Raw genomic sequence first — 16,222 nt, forward strand, 5'->3', positions numbered from 1 at the left:
CCGGGAACGGACACTTGTCCTCCTATTCCCCTCTGGTGTTGTCACTGATTCTTAAATTTTATATAATTTGGGGTATCGTAAACGTATTAGGGCATGAAATGTGGAAGGGCACCGCGAACGAAACGTGTATATGAAACTTCTACTGGGAGAACTTATAAGAGTAAGACGAAAAAGACAGTCAGTTAACATATATAATAAAGTTGGAAGTTCGTATGATAGTAAGTTCAATAGTGAATTAGTTCAAAAAAGTAAATACACTAAGGATATATATTCTAAAATTAAAAAAATAAATGAAAGAAAAAAGAAAGAGAGAGAGAGAGAGAGATTAAAGTAATGGATTGGTTATAAAATACAACGCATTCTTAATAATTACACTTACAAAAGCTGTGCTCTCCCATGCAACATACATATTTCAGGATAATCTTTATGAGATTGTTCTAAATCGCTGTGACTTACTTGCAGAGTATACGCGGTAGGAACTTAACAGAATAGAAAACAGAGATTTCCAATATTGATTGAAATATACTGAACTTAGGTTATTGATTCTCTTTTGTACGAAAGATTAATACATAGAGTATTTCTTTTCTGAAATGTGCGTATGATTTTACAGTTTCTTAGTGTTGGTGGTTAAAATGCTAATACAGGAATTCCCTCTTTAGAGCAGAAATTCTCTCCTTGATTTTACCGCCATTTTAGGCGAGATGGGGTTAGGCAAGATGGAAATTCCCATCTCGCCTAAAATGGCGGACATTCTTATCTTGGAGGCATCAGTGGCTGATAAATCATTAGGCGAGATAGGAGGACACCGCTGAAAAGAATACTAAACTCGAATTAAATCAAACTGACGTTTTCATATTAGGTGTACGTATCCCCTGATTTAACGACATCAATTTCCAAAAACATTATTTCACTGGCAGAGTACGTTGTACTTGCACAATCAAATACTCACTTCACTTCCAAAAAGTACAGTAAGAGAATAGAAATGCTTTCTCTTATCTTCAGTGACCTCGAACCGGGAAACATGAGTTATTCATTGCACCTCATCTTTGCTTTATGTGTACGGTGTTCCTTCAGTGCCTTTCCGCTCTTAGAAGACAAAGCTAAACTAAGATAAATTAAATTGGATATCGAATGTTAGAAAATGTCCAATTTACACAAGTGATTGCCTTACAGAATAATAATAGTATAGTCATTTTTAAGTGATTCCAGGCTCTGAGGCCAAATTAGATAGCCAACCAACTTAACATGGTTTTTCTTTATCAAATAAGACTTTCGACGATGTACTACACGACTACTTTTATCAGTAAAAAACTTTAAGGCTATGTGTGCCTTCCTTGTGGACGAGAGATAGCACTGCAGTAGCCACTACCAGTGATGAAATGGGTCATGAACTCTGTGACCCGTGACCCGGAAGACCTAGAGGTGGTCAGGCCCATGATTCACCAGATCCATTGACCCAGAGTAACCCTATAGGATCTAGAAACGAAACGTTGTCACACATGTATGTATGGGGCTATTTATGCAATTCTTACAAACGTGATGCTCTCCTATCTTGTTGCCTTTTCACCAAATTTTCTTTCCTGTTTGTTGTTGCGTGTGTGTGAGCCAAACATTGCACTGAAAGACTACAAGGTTTATCAGAGTACAAACTTGTCAGAATCACAGAAAAGATAAGCTACATATTTCTCTTATGACGAATCGTCAAAGTTTAATCAATCCGTAAACCTTGTCGTTTAGAATATAAAATATATTTTTGAGCCCAAACAGGATTTGCTAATTATTTTTGTGTGTTATATTCAAAAACTACGAATAAACATGAGATATTCAAAACATAGTATCTTGATTAAGAAATATAACAACGAGAATCAAACAAATGAATGTTCGAGCTCAAACAGTGAACTTATTATTAATCAACCAGTGATTATCATTATAATCAGTGATTATCATTATAATCAGTGATTATCATTAATCAACTATAAAACTCTGGGGTATTGCTGTGGAAACGATATTTCGGCTGTTTCTGGGTTGACGGATATGGCTGGTTCTGGGTTCCGGTCACCGGGTCAAACTGAGACCTAGACCCAGATAACCCAGACAAAAGTCGTGAACCAAGTGATCCAGTAACCCTCTACCATATGTGTAGCACGTGCCTTTGCTGGGACAAATTATGCGAAACTGGAACAAATTATACGAAAGTAAAATATATGAAAAATGTATTATTTAAAATACAAAGACGAAGACATATATAGGCTATAGCTATGAGAGTACAAAGCACATAAATATATATAAATTATGAAATATAACTCTTCCGTTCTTGGAAGTTCAAAGAACGAAAGGATAACTGAAACTTCGAACCTTCGAAAAGCTCAACTCCTTGTTTGAGAATAAGTTTATAGAAAGTATTTGAACTTCGTCCTCTCTTAGGATGTCCATTACAATGCAAGTGTAATGATAGAAATCCATAAGTTGCCCCCTTTCTATCTCTTATTTCTCATCTCCTTTACATCTTACTGCGCATGTAGATGAGAGATAAATTTGGATTTAAACGCCATCGATTGTCACTATTCATTTCAGTGACCTCGAAAACTATCAATTGAACACCAATGTGGGTCGTTTTTGATTATTTTTACATGTCACCTATCAATTTTTTTGCATAAATTATCCGCTTCTCACTTAAAATGGTAATTTTCAAGCACTCTGGAACACGGATCCATTTATTTATTTTTTAAATTGATATACCAAATTTAATTTTCCTAAATGCTCATAAAATCCTCAATTTTCGCATAATTTTTCACCCTTCCACTCCATCCTTAGGAAATGTATTTTCATAAGTTTAATATCGTGTGATCCTTGGGATGCTTATGGTATTATCCAAGTATTATTTTAATTGCTTCAGTGGTTATTGAGTAATGCTATTAGACATAAATTGACATTCGCTTTTATTATAGATATGTTCTTTTACGGCATACAGTACAGCCATAAAACATGTAAACAACTATACCAAGTTGTTATGTTTATGAGTGGATTCGTAGAAAGGAGAAATCAAAGCAAAGATTATTAAATACTGACTAACCAAACTTAGCTGATTGATGACCATAATCCAATAATTAATGAGATTCGTGTGTTGCTGAAGTAAAACGTTCGATTTTATTTTCTAACTTCACGGAACATGAGTTTCTTACACAAAATATACGTAGTGTACGTACCACTAATGAAGCTATCCATGCAGAAAATCTCTACCTAATTATATCCAGAATATTTAGCTATCCTATTAACTTTAATGAAATGACAAGCTTTCAATATTCCTAAATGAATTTTACAAACATTCGGTGTATGTACGTATATAGAGAGAGCCTGTTTATGCCTAAATGGTTAATATTTTATCTTTGGTATCTGAATCTTGAGTAGAAGTACATATAAATTGTATATTACATTGTAGGTGAACGTTTCATGTAACCTCTATTAGTACTGAAGAGGGTCGTTAAAATTCCAACAACAAAGCAACTTTATCAGTACCTTAATGGTGTTTACATACTGCACTTGGAGATATTTCACAATATGGGTCTCAATTTTGAAACGTTGGTCTTTAAAAAAATTATGGACCCTTAAATGGTACAGCGTGTAGAGTTTGTAGTTCAATAGAGGGAGAGTGGTCATATTTGGCGAGTTCAGTGCACAAAGGATTCAAATCCATTTTTGGTAATTTTGGACACTTTTCATGTGTAACCCTTTGACTACCAATTTGTTTTTAATGTGAACATTAATTTATATGTACGACTCCTTTAATGTGGGACATTCCGGACATCTGTTCACAGTTTAGGAAACTAAACACAGTCTGCTGGTCACATCTGACCCGATGGGAGAACAACATGTATTATTTATTTTATTTTTTATTTTTTAAAATTTTCTAAAAACAAATTTCCAACGACGTTTGAATTATTCGCATGGGACACATCGTCGATCCAATGCCAAAACCGCGAATGTGCTAAATTTGATTTTGAGTTATAAGCATTTCAATATTCAACTTACTCCGAAAAATCAGTATATAGACTTAGGTACATGTCTTAGGAATTGACGATAACTTCTAATATACTCATATTTTACAAATGGGACTTTGGTATTGGAATCTGTGCGCCCCAAATAACATGAAACTGCACTTAGGTGAAAATAGCAAAATTTTCACATTCGCGGTTTTGGCATTGGACCGACTACATGTATCCCGTTGGTAATCAAAGGGTTAAGATCTGTATCTGAAGCTCCTTTCAGAGCTTAAAAGACTGATGTCTAAGTATTGTAAATAACTGTTATAATGTAATAATAATAATAATAATAATAATAATAATAATAATAATAATAATAATAATAATAATAATAATAATAATAATAATAATAATAATAATAACAACTTTTCCATATACTGAAGTGTGCAGTACATTTTTATTCCAAATTTAGCAAGTGGACTTGAGTCACTTGTGCCGTGAATGCGCCATTTGTAGGTTACTTCCTGTTCCTTACAGTCTATCATTTTATTCATTCTGTCATAATAATTAGTATATATCATAATTTATTTTGTGATCAGTACATGTATGAAAGCTGATATTTCAGAAGAAAACGGATGTGCGTTCAGCTAAAACAAAAAAAAATGTATCGGTATATTTCCCTGAATTGACAGCTTTAATATTCTTCTGCTACGTAAAGGTGCCGCAAAATCATAACTAAGATCTTCTGTTACCGTCATCTGTTCCCCTTTTGACCCTTGTATCTTCCTGTAAACAACCCTCTGTCTATGATCTGATTCATTTCACTCCCCCTTCCCTCTTTCCTATTGGATGATAGATTGATGTCAAAATTTACATGAAAAATTAATTAAAACATGATATTGGTTCCTTGTATGCTCAGTGATCTGCACTTCCGGTTGAGATTTTTTCAAAGAAACAAAGAGCCAAAGAAAAGGCCTGCATTGAATAAGCGGAAGTGGGCGCTGCATGATCTTCATTTTCTCCCCAAATTATTTTACACCTATTGTCTTTCACCCTTATGCCAGTAGATATTCTTTTAAAGGTAGAAAATCTCTTCAAAGTAACCATTTTACCCTCACCAGCAGGAGACTGACTACCTTTCAATTTTCTGTCAAATCCATTCAGCCAACTGTGATTGGTTCTTTCTCACGATAAACAATGATCCATTGGGGAAACACATACTATATGTGAGATACCTTTCAGGTAATGGTTTTGTATTGTTATCTATTGGCAGAAATTACCAAATTAACATCGTGATTCCGGGCTTCATGGACCAGATGGTTCTACTGTATGGGATCAGTGATATGAAACTGATGCTATTCAAGAGATTAATATTTATTGTCTCTGTTAATTTAATTTGAGTGAACAAAGCGAGACAAAGAGTAGATTAACAGATTTATTGATATTAGAATCTAGTTTATAATTGTAGAGATTTTACACAAGCACTTTAAACGAACCAGATATTGAGACAAATACAGCATTCAGTAATGCAATTTATGTATATCTCATAGATTATCTAGTTTTGTTTATGAAAATTTAAATTTCGTTTGTATGTGCTTATACTTAATGATTCTTTTTTGTTACTCGCACTTACGCCTTTATATAAAAAGTATTTAAAATAACTTCGTATTTTTTTTAAAATATATGTATATAAGCTATTTTTTATTAATTTTGACACAATTTTGATTAACATTACTGTATATATAAATATTTCAATTTTAAAAGCTCAAATGAACTTACAGAAAAGTAAAAAAAAAAATCCCAAATAATTTGGTTTAAGTTTAAAATGTGGACGACAAATGTAGAAATTTAATATGTAAACAAAATAAACTAAAACTCATAGCTACAATTGAGGACCTAAGTGGGAAACATCTTCCGCCTTATGCAGAGTCGTTCTGATGTATGATTAACACCATAGTAGAGTTTTGACTACTGCAGGAAATATATGTTAGTCGAACTCTTTAGTATGACACTAATCACGCTCACGCGTCAGAACGACTCTGCTCGGGATGTTATTGTATTCAGCTGATTATATATATATATATATATATATATATATATATATATATATATATATATATATAAATCAGCTGAATACAATAACATCCCGAGTGAAAGGACTTGTGATCAGTCGTTCTTTCAGAAAAAATGTTCCGGGGGGGCACTGCTGGTAGGTACTATTCTATTTATTATTATATTATACACGTATTATTTTGGTCTCCTCCGGGGAGGCACTTTCAGTGCTCCGGAGAGGGGGGCAGTGCTCCCAAAAAATAGGTCTGGAAGAAATACTGCTTGGGATGTTATTCAATTCAGTTGAGGGATTTAGGACGTTATCCCATTCAGGTGAATTATATCGCTGTAATGGAAAACTTCAGTGAATGAGAAAAACTTTATTCAGCTATAATGCTTTCTTTGATCTTAGTCACAAATAACGAGAAACCAATGTTAGTCTTCTCTCAGACATTGAATAACAATCGCGTCCTTAGAGTGCAAGTCCAATTTTTTCCGAAATTGAGTTTTTTATACTTATAGATGGCGCGTGATTTGCTCTTTCACATGGTGACAAAAAAGCGTACGAAATCGTTATTATTTACAAGAAATAATGAATGAAATATTGTCCTATACCGTATGTCCTCCTATGTCCTATGTCCATTATTTTTGCTCTCCCGTAAAATTTCTAAAATTGGACATAGAACCTTTGGGCTCTAAGGACGCGTTGACCTATTCGCCAGACTTTTGAAGTTGATGCGGCAATACTTTCTTAGCTGTTTGATTTCAGTACATTTTTTTACACGTATCGAAACAAGGACTTCATATATCAGGGGTGAGCTACCGCTGGCCCCGATGTCATATTCTGTTAGTCTTGAAGAGTGGTTTCCAACCTTGTTTACTTGGCGTCCTCCCTTAGTAAATCCTACATACTTCATGCTTTCTTCCTTATCGCTGTTTGGTTAGACACTTTTTGACATTTCAGACGCAACATTAAGATCTCAAACCTTCAATAATAACTGTAATCATAATCTCACCAATTTATATTTACTTCCAGAAAAACTTCTGCATATCGTTTTAGTACAGTATTATATTTACCAGCACTGTTCTTAATAGAACCCTAGATCTTACTCAATAATTATTCGCTCCCAATGTAAACAGATTAACAGAAGTTTATAGTTTCGCTCGAGATATACAGTATGTTTCAAAACAACACTGACAGCGTTTGGGAGGTGATTCCTGACACCAAGATAAGACAAAAAGTATAGACCAACCTGGGTGAACAAATGCTTCGTTTCGAAGTTGAACTCTGAAGGCTCATAGCTCCAATACTACCATAGTCGGGCCAAGACTTCACTTAGGAACTTAGGAATTATAATATGTGCGCCATCCAAAAATACATGTTTCAGAATCCTGCGGTACTTCCGCAACAATTTTTATAGAGGGAGTTTAGCTACGGGCATATCGTTTGAAGTACTCATCAACTACCTCCATAAAAATTGTTGCGGAACTATCACAGGATTCTGAAACATGTATTTTTGGATGGCGCACATATTAGTTCCTAAGTGAAGTCTTGACCCGACTATGGTAGGTCCCATAGTATTGGAGCTATGGACCTTTTAAATTCAGTTTTTCAAGTTTTCGGCAGCCTTTAACTCCAAAAGGATGCTTTTGTTCACCCAGGTTGGTCTATACTTTTTGTCTTATCTTGGTGTCAGGAATCCCCTCCCAAGTGTTGTCGATGTTGTTTTGAAACACCCTGTATTTGTCTGTGGTACTTTATTTCAAGGTAACTACTAGCCGAATCTGAACCAAATTAGATGACCAAATAGCCCATGGCCAAATTAATAAAAACGTTATATTTGGTGGCCGGGCTAGGCCAGGTACAAAAAAATTCGGTTCCGCTAGACTCAGTCCTCTACGGTCGATTGTTTCTACGAAAAAATGTCTTAGGACTTTTTGTGTAGAATTTTATGAAATACAGTTTCACTCATAACTTTCTCAACGAAAAGTTAATAATTTTCGAGATAATTACAAAAAACTAGAAATCCAACCTTTCACCCCTCATCAATAAATAAACAAATAAAACAGGGTTTAAATCAAGGATAATTTTCAGATTATGCTGAGGACATCAAAATAAGGGTCGTAACAAAAATCCAGTTTCTTCGAGTTTTTCTTTTTTAAGTGAAAGTGTAATTTTACTGTGCTATTTAAAGCCCCTTTGCTACAACATTTGTAGTATTTGTAATTACGAATGCGATTTATTATTTTTTTTTCAGTGGCCTCCACTCTTTTCCCGTGCACGTTCTTTACGTACCTCAAGTCGGCCGGGAACCACTGGCTATAATAATAGCTTAATAAGATCTTTCTTCTTTCCGTTTAACGTCCCACGCTTATGCCTTTTAGGGTAAGGGAGACGGATTATGAAGGTAAGTGAATGATGATGGGAGAATCGGTGGAATAAGAATTTATGAGGAAATGGGAGTACCCCGAGAAAATTCACCACAAACTTACTTAGCCGGGGATCGAATCAGGGACCACACGCACCAGAGGTAAACGCTCTACCACTAAGCCACCGTGCCCCACCCCCAAGATTAATAAGATATTGCTTGTGGAAGTAACATGTTAACTTGCTTGCTTAATTTGATGTCTGGTCTGCACAGAAAATGAAAGTAGACTTTATTAAAGAAAAAATAAAAGCTTTCTCATTTTCCTTTAGTTTAGCTGATAAAACATAAACTTTCTATAAAATCAAAACTATTGATTCGGGTTTCAACATTAATAATATAAATTCAGACGTCTATTTCTCAATACTTCTGATAGTGGAGAATTTTCTTTTGTAATTTCCCTCCATTTTGTTCCAACATTTTTTATTGTCCACCATTTTAGATCAAAACAAGGATCCTTATTGCATCTAAATTGGGGCCAGAAGTCAACATTTATCCAACATAAATGAATGAGACAAGGCGAAATGAGGATTAGGCAAAACGTTGTATCATACTATACTCCAATGGAGCTATAATTTGCTGAAGGATGGGTTCAAACATTTGTGTTCATGTCGATAATATTTTAAATACTAATACACTTAAACATGTATTGTGATTCCGCATGTATCCGAATATGTCCATGTGCAGCTATGTATCCACATCACTACTTTGAGATTCTAGTTAACAAAGCTTGATTTCGAAAGATTTCCCCGTGGAACATCCCGTGGACATTTCAATATCTCCAAAGTTACAGTCCTGGGATGTCCAAGGTACGTTTCGGTGTTATATGGAGATGCTCCACACTTATCAGACTTTAGCATATACAATTAGTGTTGGGCATATACAATAATGTTTTTCTCGTCTCATTTTGTAAATTTTGTAGAAATCTTGTATCCATTCTCGAAGAATCCTTTCTCGTCTCATTTCAAATGTCGAAAAAAGCTTTTCTTGTCTGGTCTTGTTTTTTTTTTAAATTATGTATAAAATTGATGTCCTGATTTTGTTTTTAACTTCATCTAGAAGTTATTAAGTCCATCCATTCCATGAGAGGTCCACGAGGGGTGTTATTAACAAAATTTAAACCATATTTGTTATTGGAGTATATTGTATAATGACTTGTGTCACGCTCCGTCCAGAGCCGCGGTGGCTCAGTGATAGAGCGTTCACCTCTGGTGCATGGGGTCCTTGGTTCAATCCCAGCTCGCGTCAAGTGAGCTTTGTGGTGGACAAACACTGTGTGCGCGGGTTTTCTCGGAGTGATCCCGTTTCCTCCCACTTTCTTCATTCCACCATTTCATTCATTTCTCATCATCACCGTCTCCTTTAGTCCACATGTCAATAAACGTACGACATAAAACTCAAAGATTTAATTTTCTTTTCCACACTCCGTCCGTCTTTATTCTCGAGTTCTCTCCAGGTACCCATTTTACAGAGCCTGGATGAACTTCCGAGTCGCATTGCAAAAAGAGTAGGACAAAATAAAATTCCTACCTCAACCGAAGATTGAATCCGACCCATGCAGTTGGTATTTAGACACTCATTGACTGCGATATGTTTGCTTTCTAAACTCGTAAGTACAGTCATAAACTTGCGATGTTAACTATTTCACTCACTCTATGGCCTATGAAACCCGGAGGCTTAGTGCCGTATTCACAAAAGCTCTCCACTAACTTCTCTTCTTAGCCAACGGGATCGTTTCTATTTTGTATTCCTTTTCTGCAGATTCATCTTAATATTGTCCTCTCATCTGCACCTAGATTTTTCTAATGGTCTTTCTCCGATTGAGGTTTCAGTTAGTGGCTCGGCGTGGTGCAGTCGCTGACGCTCCTATTTATGGTGCCTGCGGTCCCGGGTTCGATTCTCGGTGGGGACACTCGGTAGAAAAGGTGTAACAGCTTTTTCAGGCCAGCCATTCTGAATGAGGTTTACTTGGGTTTTCCTCATCCACACCATGCAAATGCCGGGATGGTACCTAATATAACAGTCATAGGCCGCTCCCCCATTCCTTTTTTACTTTTCAATTCTCCGGGCAGCGTGATCGCCGAGGGATGTCATCCTCATATGTGTGACGGGATAATATGGCCATACATGACGGAAGCCCAGAAATCTAATCCTCCTGAGTTTTCAACTAAAATTTTGAAAACGCTCCTATTTTCTTCCATTCTGGCTGAATATATGACATCTCCAGCTGATCCCCCCTAGACTTAAATGATCTTAACAATATTTGGGAAGCTATACATTATGCAATTCTTCGTTATGAAGTTTCCGCCATTCCTCATCCTCCTTTGGCTTGGGTCCGAATACTCGCTTCTGAATTTTATTCTCAAATACTTTCAGTCTGCATTCTTCCGTCAAAGTAAACTATCAAGCTTCGCAAGCATAAAGCTAACAGGCATAATTAGAATTGTAAGCTTCAAATTCTTTGATAGAATTTGCGAAGACAAAAAAAGTTTGGACTGAATAATAACACGAATTCCCTATTTTCAGTAGACAATTAATTTCATCGTGGATATGATTTCGGTCTGCTAATGTTGATCCTACATACCTGAAAATATCTTGTGATGTTACCAATTCGAAATTCAAATTTGCTAACTGGTCGATCAAATTTGCTAACTGGTCGATAATTTCTACACTTTAATAAGATCCCCCCTCGCTTTCTAACAATGATCAAAAATAAGAGTAATTAATACCTGTACTGTTGATCCAATTGTGCCTTCTCGATCCTTTTATCCTTGGCTCTTCTGTTCTGGAACCATATTTTGATTTGAGTTTCAGTCAGTGCTAGACTCTCTGCTAGTTCAAATCTCCGTGAACGAGATATATATTCGCTTCTATGGTACTCCAACTCCAGTCGTAGCGTTTGTTCACTGCTGAAGGTAGTTCGCTGTCTCCGTGGACGACCTTCTTTCCGCCTTCTTCTTGCCACTGAAAGTACAGGGTAATGTCGATTCATTAATAGGAAAAAATAAGATCTGTTTATTTCAAACTACTGTAGAAGTAAAAACTTAACCATGGTAATTAATCTCGTTGCCATTTGTTTGATATTTGTTTCTAAATATTTCGCAAGTCGAATTATAATACCAACAGTGCTCTTGGTAATTATTTACTATTTAGATATTATTACTTACCTAAATAGTTTATACTGACGATATATTCTCAATTATGAAACATAAGCAACAATTATAACAAGTTAGGGTAAACCTACATCAGTCAGGATCCCCGACAAACTTGGGACAGCTGAAGATCATCTGAAAACACTGACCAGTTTACTAAGCAATTTCTTTTCATTTCGCAGATAAACTATTATACAAGTTACGCAGGCTATATCAAAAGTCCGATTCCATATATTAACTTCGTTATGAGTAAATATACGGGGGAGATGGAAAGTGATTGAAGTTATTCGAAATACAGTGGGACACCAATAACTCGGAGCTGAAGGGAATAGACAAAAATTCGGGTTATCGAGTTTTTCGAGTAATCAAGGTGGCCACAACGAGAATTCGAGATACCGAGGTCCCGCATTCCTCATTAAAAGTGACTATATAATTTCTAGGGTAACCCAAAAGCATAAAAAGCATAAAAAGCATAATGGCAATTTAGACATATGATTGGTACCTTGAACATGGTTGTGGTTGTCTAAGGGTCCAGAAAAATCTAATTTTAAAAGCATAGTAAAGCATAATTTTAGAAAATAAAGCATAAATCATAATTTAAAATATATAGCATAATTTGTGGAAAATTCTATTTAACTGCAAGTTTAACATACTGTATTAATATTTTTAAAACCAATATTTACAATGCAAAATCATTGAGAACAATGCAACAATGAAAAGCTTATTTTTATTTCTGTAAATTTTTCAGTGTAATCCTTTGATGTGGAGAAAAGAAAAAATAACGAAAAGAAGAAAACTTTTCGCAACAATGAATAGTATACAAGAACTCCATACTATATTGTTATGTGTACCTCTTGAACTTGAGCACTTTCTGCACTTTTTGGTGTCATCTTTTACTTTCCCTTTCTGTATATATGCACCGATAAGGCGCACACAAGTGATAGAAACAACTGACTCGAGTAAATCATATCTCTTTACAGTGCATTAAGTAGGAAGTTCATTAAATACAAAAGAAATTGTTTGCATAAAATATTAATAAATAGATCAAGATATTTAGAATATTTAATGTATAGTAAATATTATACATTATACACGATCAATATAAAACAATGATTAAAATTAATAATGCATAATAAAGCATAAAGCATAATTAAACAAAAAATAAAGCATAATGTGGGTTGCTCTAATAATTTCTATAACTTGAAGTTTTATTCGTTCAACCTCTAGAACTCGAAGTTGTGAAAGTTCCTTAAATTAAATAAGACTAGTAAAAATAAAATACTGTATCGTACATGTATTGTTTTGAAGGGGAGCTTTCATGTATAGACATGAGTACAGCACAATTACAGTACACATTAGCAACAATGAGAGCTTACTTATAGCTTCGACCTATCGAGGTCACATCAAGAGAAATTCAATTTATAGAGGTAAACTAAACTTGGACTTGTAGAGGTTCGCAGATACAAAAATTCGAGTACTGAGGCTTTTATGATTGTGAAACCCTTAAAATTCGATTTTCCGAGGTTGTAATTTTTAAACATTCGACTTATAGAGGTTATTCTAACATTGAGTGTTATGGAGAGTTCAAGAGAAAGGGAAAAATTCGAATTATCAACGAATTCGAATTATCCATTTATATTCGAATTATAAATGGTAGAATTATTCTAATCACATGTGAAAATAAAAAAAAAACCTTGTCGCCTATCAACAATCTGTTTCCTTGCCCCCTCATAATACCAACAATAGACCCTACACCATTGTTGGGAAACGGACTCGCAGTTCTAGGTTCCTCACATAACAATGTACACGTTCCCTGTCTCACTTATGCGTGCTCCAATGTTCCATTTTAACAGCCTGTTGAATTAGAAACGTTGGTTTTCCAATTAACATGATGCGGGAAGGAGCCTAACCTATATAATGAAGACTTCTGTTTTTGGTTTCTCATACTTTACCCTGAAGACGAGAACAATGCTGTCAGTTCTCGAAACGTTGGACGACGTGGAAGTCATCTGCTGATTGTCTAAGATCAACTATATTCATGTAACATTTAATTTCATAATAGATACACACATTATTCATCCCGATTATTGTGCATTTAAATTTGTGGTACTTTTTCTGTCATCAATAACTTAAATAGTTAAAGTATTCCTGTATATTCTCCGGCAAGTATAGTGGAGTATCGATTATCCGAGTTTCAATTAACCGAGGTTCCGTGTTATCCAAGCTTAATCCAAACAACCGAATATAAACATCTTTCAAAAACTAATCTAAAACTAATCTGGTTACAACGATAAGAAATCTGCAGGGTTTTGTTCCAGTAACAAAGCACAAATGAAGCTGACGTAAATATAACAACCCCGCACGGCGTTATCACATTTAAGTAGAGATGCAAAAAAGCCGGCTTTTTTGAATCGATAGTTTTTTTCACATAAAAAGCCGGCTTTTTTGAAAAAAAAACGAGAATTTTGGAAATTTTGGCTTTTTTCATTTTCATGATTTTTCTATCCAAATAGCTTTTCTTATAGTATATTCTATACTTAGATAAGAATTCCATGACCTAAATGCCATATTTAGCTCTGTAATTCACCATCAAGATGGATGGAGCACATGTTTTACGAATTAAAGCTAACATGAAGAATGTAGTATTTGAGGGCAATTTTACAGTCTATTTAACTTTATTTTAACTTTTGAGTTATAGATATTTTTTTCTTCCCTAGATCATTTTAGTTTGTCATCCGTGTTTCATTTCTAAGAGCTTAGTACTCTAGCTTCTAGCACAAAAGTTAAACATACGTTTTTCTATATATCCGTCAAAGCATACGTTTTTCAATATGTCCGTCAAACCGTACTTCCACATTTCTGTTATACGGTAGTTGTGCAATGATTTAGCAATAATTTTACGGATACAACCTTGAATACCAATTTATACAAATAATCAGTAGCAGGTTTAGAAAAGTACTTTGGGAGGGGTTTCTCTGATTGTTTCGTTTTCTAAAAAGTCCTAATTTTATTTGGGAGGTGCTTAAAGTTTATGAGTACAGGCATAACTAATATTTCGTTTCGTTTATATGTTTAGCAATAATCTTCCGGATACAACCTTGAAGATCATTTTATACTGAGTATCAGTGGCGAATTTAGAAAAGTATTTTGGGAGGGGTTTTCTTACTACTAATGTTTAGTTTTTCTAAACATTCGTTATCTTTTTTTTCGGGAGCTCAAAGTTTATGAGTAAAGGCATAACTAATAGATATTTCGTTCGTTTTAGACATTCCGCAACTTTGGGGAACAGGCTTCAGTCCGAAAGACCGACCCCCTAACCTTCGCAAAACCGTCACTGCTAGTAATTAGTAATAATAACGATTTAAAGACAATAAGAAAGAAAGTCGGCCAACTCCTACACTCCTAGTCGGCCAGTACACGCACTATTTCTACATTCACAGATGGACTGAAGGAAAGCTTTGTCAGAATGGTCGAATGCTTGGTTGAATCCCGGACTTCCCGATAGAAGCGCAAAAGCCAACCACTCAGTCATATTTGTTGTGAAGTTGTATTTAGCTTAACTTAAATATATTTCGTAGTCCTTTTTTTGGCGAGGGGGGGGAGTTCCGTAATGATATGTTGAATCCCTCTTGTTAAAAATTCAGACAACTTGAGGATTGGGTAAACCGTGATGGTGGTCAAGGGCGCCCATGTTGTGGTTTCAAAGGCGGGGCAAGTATAAACGACGTTTCAAAAATAGTTTCAAATTTTGCTGTAACTAATGTAAAAATTCTATTGGATTTTCGATATTCTGAAGTACATTGTCCTCTAGGGGGAAGGAGACGAGCACCCTCCTTGCCCCCCTGATGGGCGCCCTTGATGGTGGTTATAAAAAACTTAACTGTAGAATTTCAAGAATATACAGAACCAAAAGTTCCAGATGTGTAGTCTTTAATTGTGTCATATAAATCTAAGCATTTCTCTTATGTTTTATTTTAATTTTATTTTGTTTCAAAAAGAGGGTATGGAATATTTTGAAGTAAAAATACTACATACAATTTTGCTAGTTATTTGTATATTTTTTAAAAGAAGCTTTTACTTTTAGGGTTGGATCGTTTACACCAGCTGTTTTTTTTTAATTGGTTTAAACCAAAAAAATAAAAAGAACAAAAATGCGAATCGTGTGAACTTCATGGTGACGTTTCCACATGTCAAACCATCTGCATTAGTCTTATTTCCTTTTCACCTTGTGTCCCATGTTCAATTCTCGGGCGAACCACAACCCTTCTTTCATGTGTAAACCAAGTAGCGGTTCGGATGTCAGTTTAAACGAAAGTCTTCTCCATGATAACCTCGGTATTTCGCAAGGATGTTAAGCCTAAACATACGATACGAAACCAAATTATATAATTCTGCATGCCTGTTGTTTTATAAAGAAGCCAAGGTTGCTTAAATATATTGATTGAAATTGGTAAAATTTATCGATTGCCTACGTAGCTTCCAACATTAGCTTGGATTGGACTTTCAATGATATCTACATACTAAATTTGTAATTTAATACTTCAGTTTTAGCGTACTGATTATAATACGTTGACCTTTAAATTTTACATGGAAAGCAATAAAAGGATTTTCC

At 35.0% G+C, this 16,222-nt stretch overlaps 1 protein-coding gene across 1 annotated transcript in view; it reads right to left on the reverse strand.

Annotated features, from left to right (window-relative positions):
* The window catches only part of LOC145679851 (homeobox protein rough-like), a 122,972-nt gene that overhangs the window by 15,210 nt on the left and 91,540 nt on the right, over window positions 1-16,222 (reverse strand). The window contains exon 2 of the mRNA XM_081750372.1: window positions 11,188-11,422. Coding sequence (XP_081606498.1) covers window positions 11,188-11,422 — 235 coding nt within the window. The remainder of the gene's footprint in view (window positions 1-11,187; window positions 11,423-16,222) is intronic.

The sequence above is a fragment of the Thermobia domestica genome, chromosome 2, assembly GCF_964235325.1.
Source record: "Thermobia domestica chromosome 2, izTheDome1.hap1.1, whole genome shotgun sequence".
NCBI lineage: Eukaryota > Metazoa > Arthropoda > Insecta > Zygentoma > Lepismatidae > Thermobia > Thermobia domestica.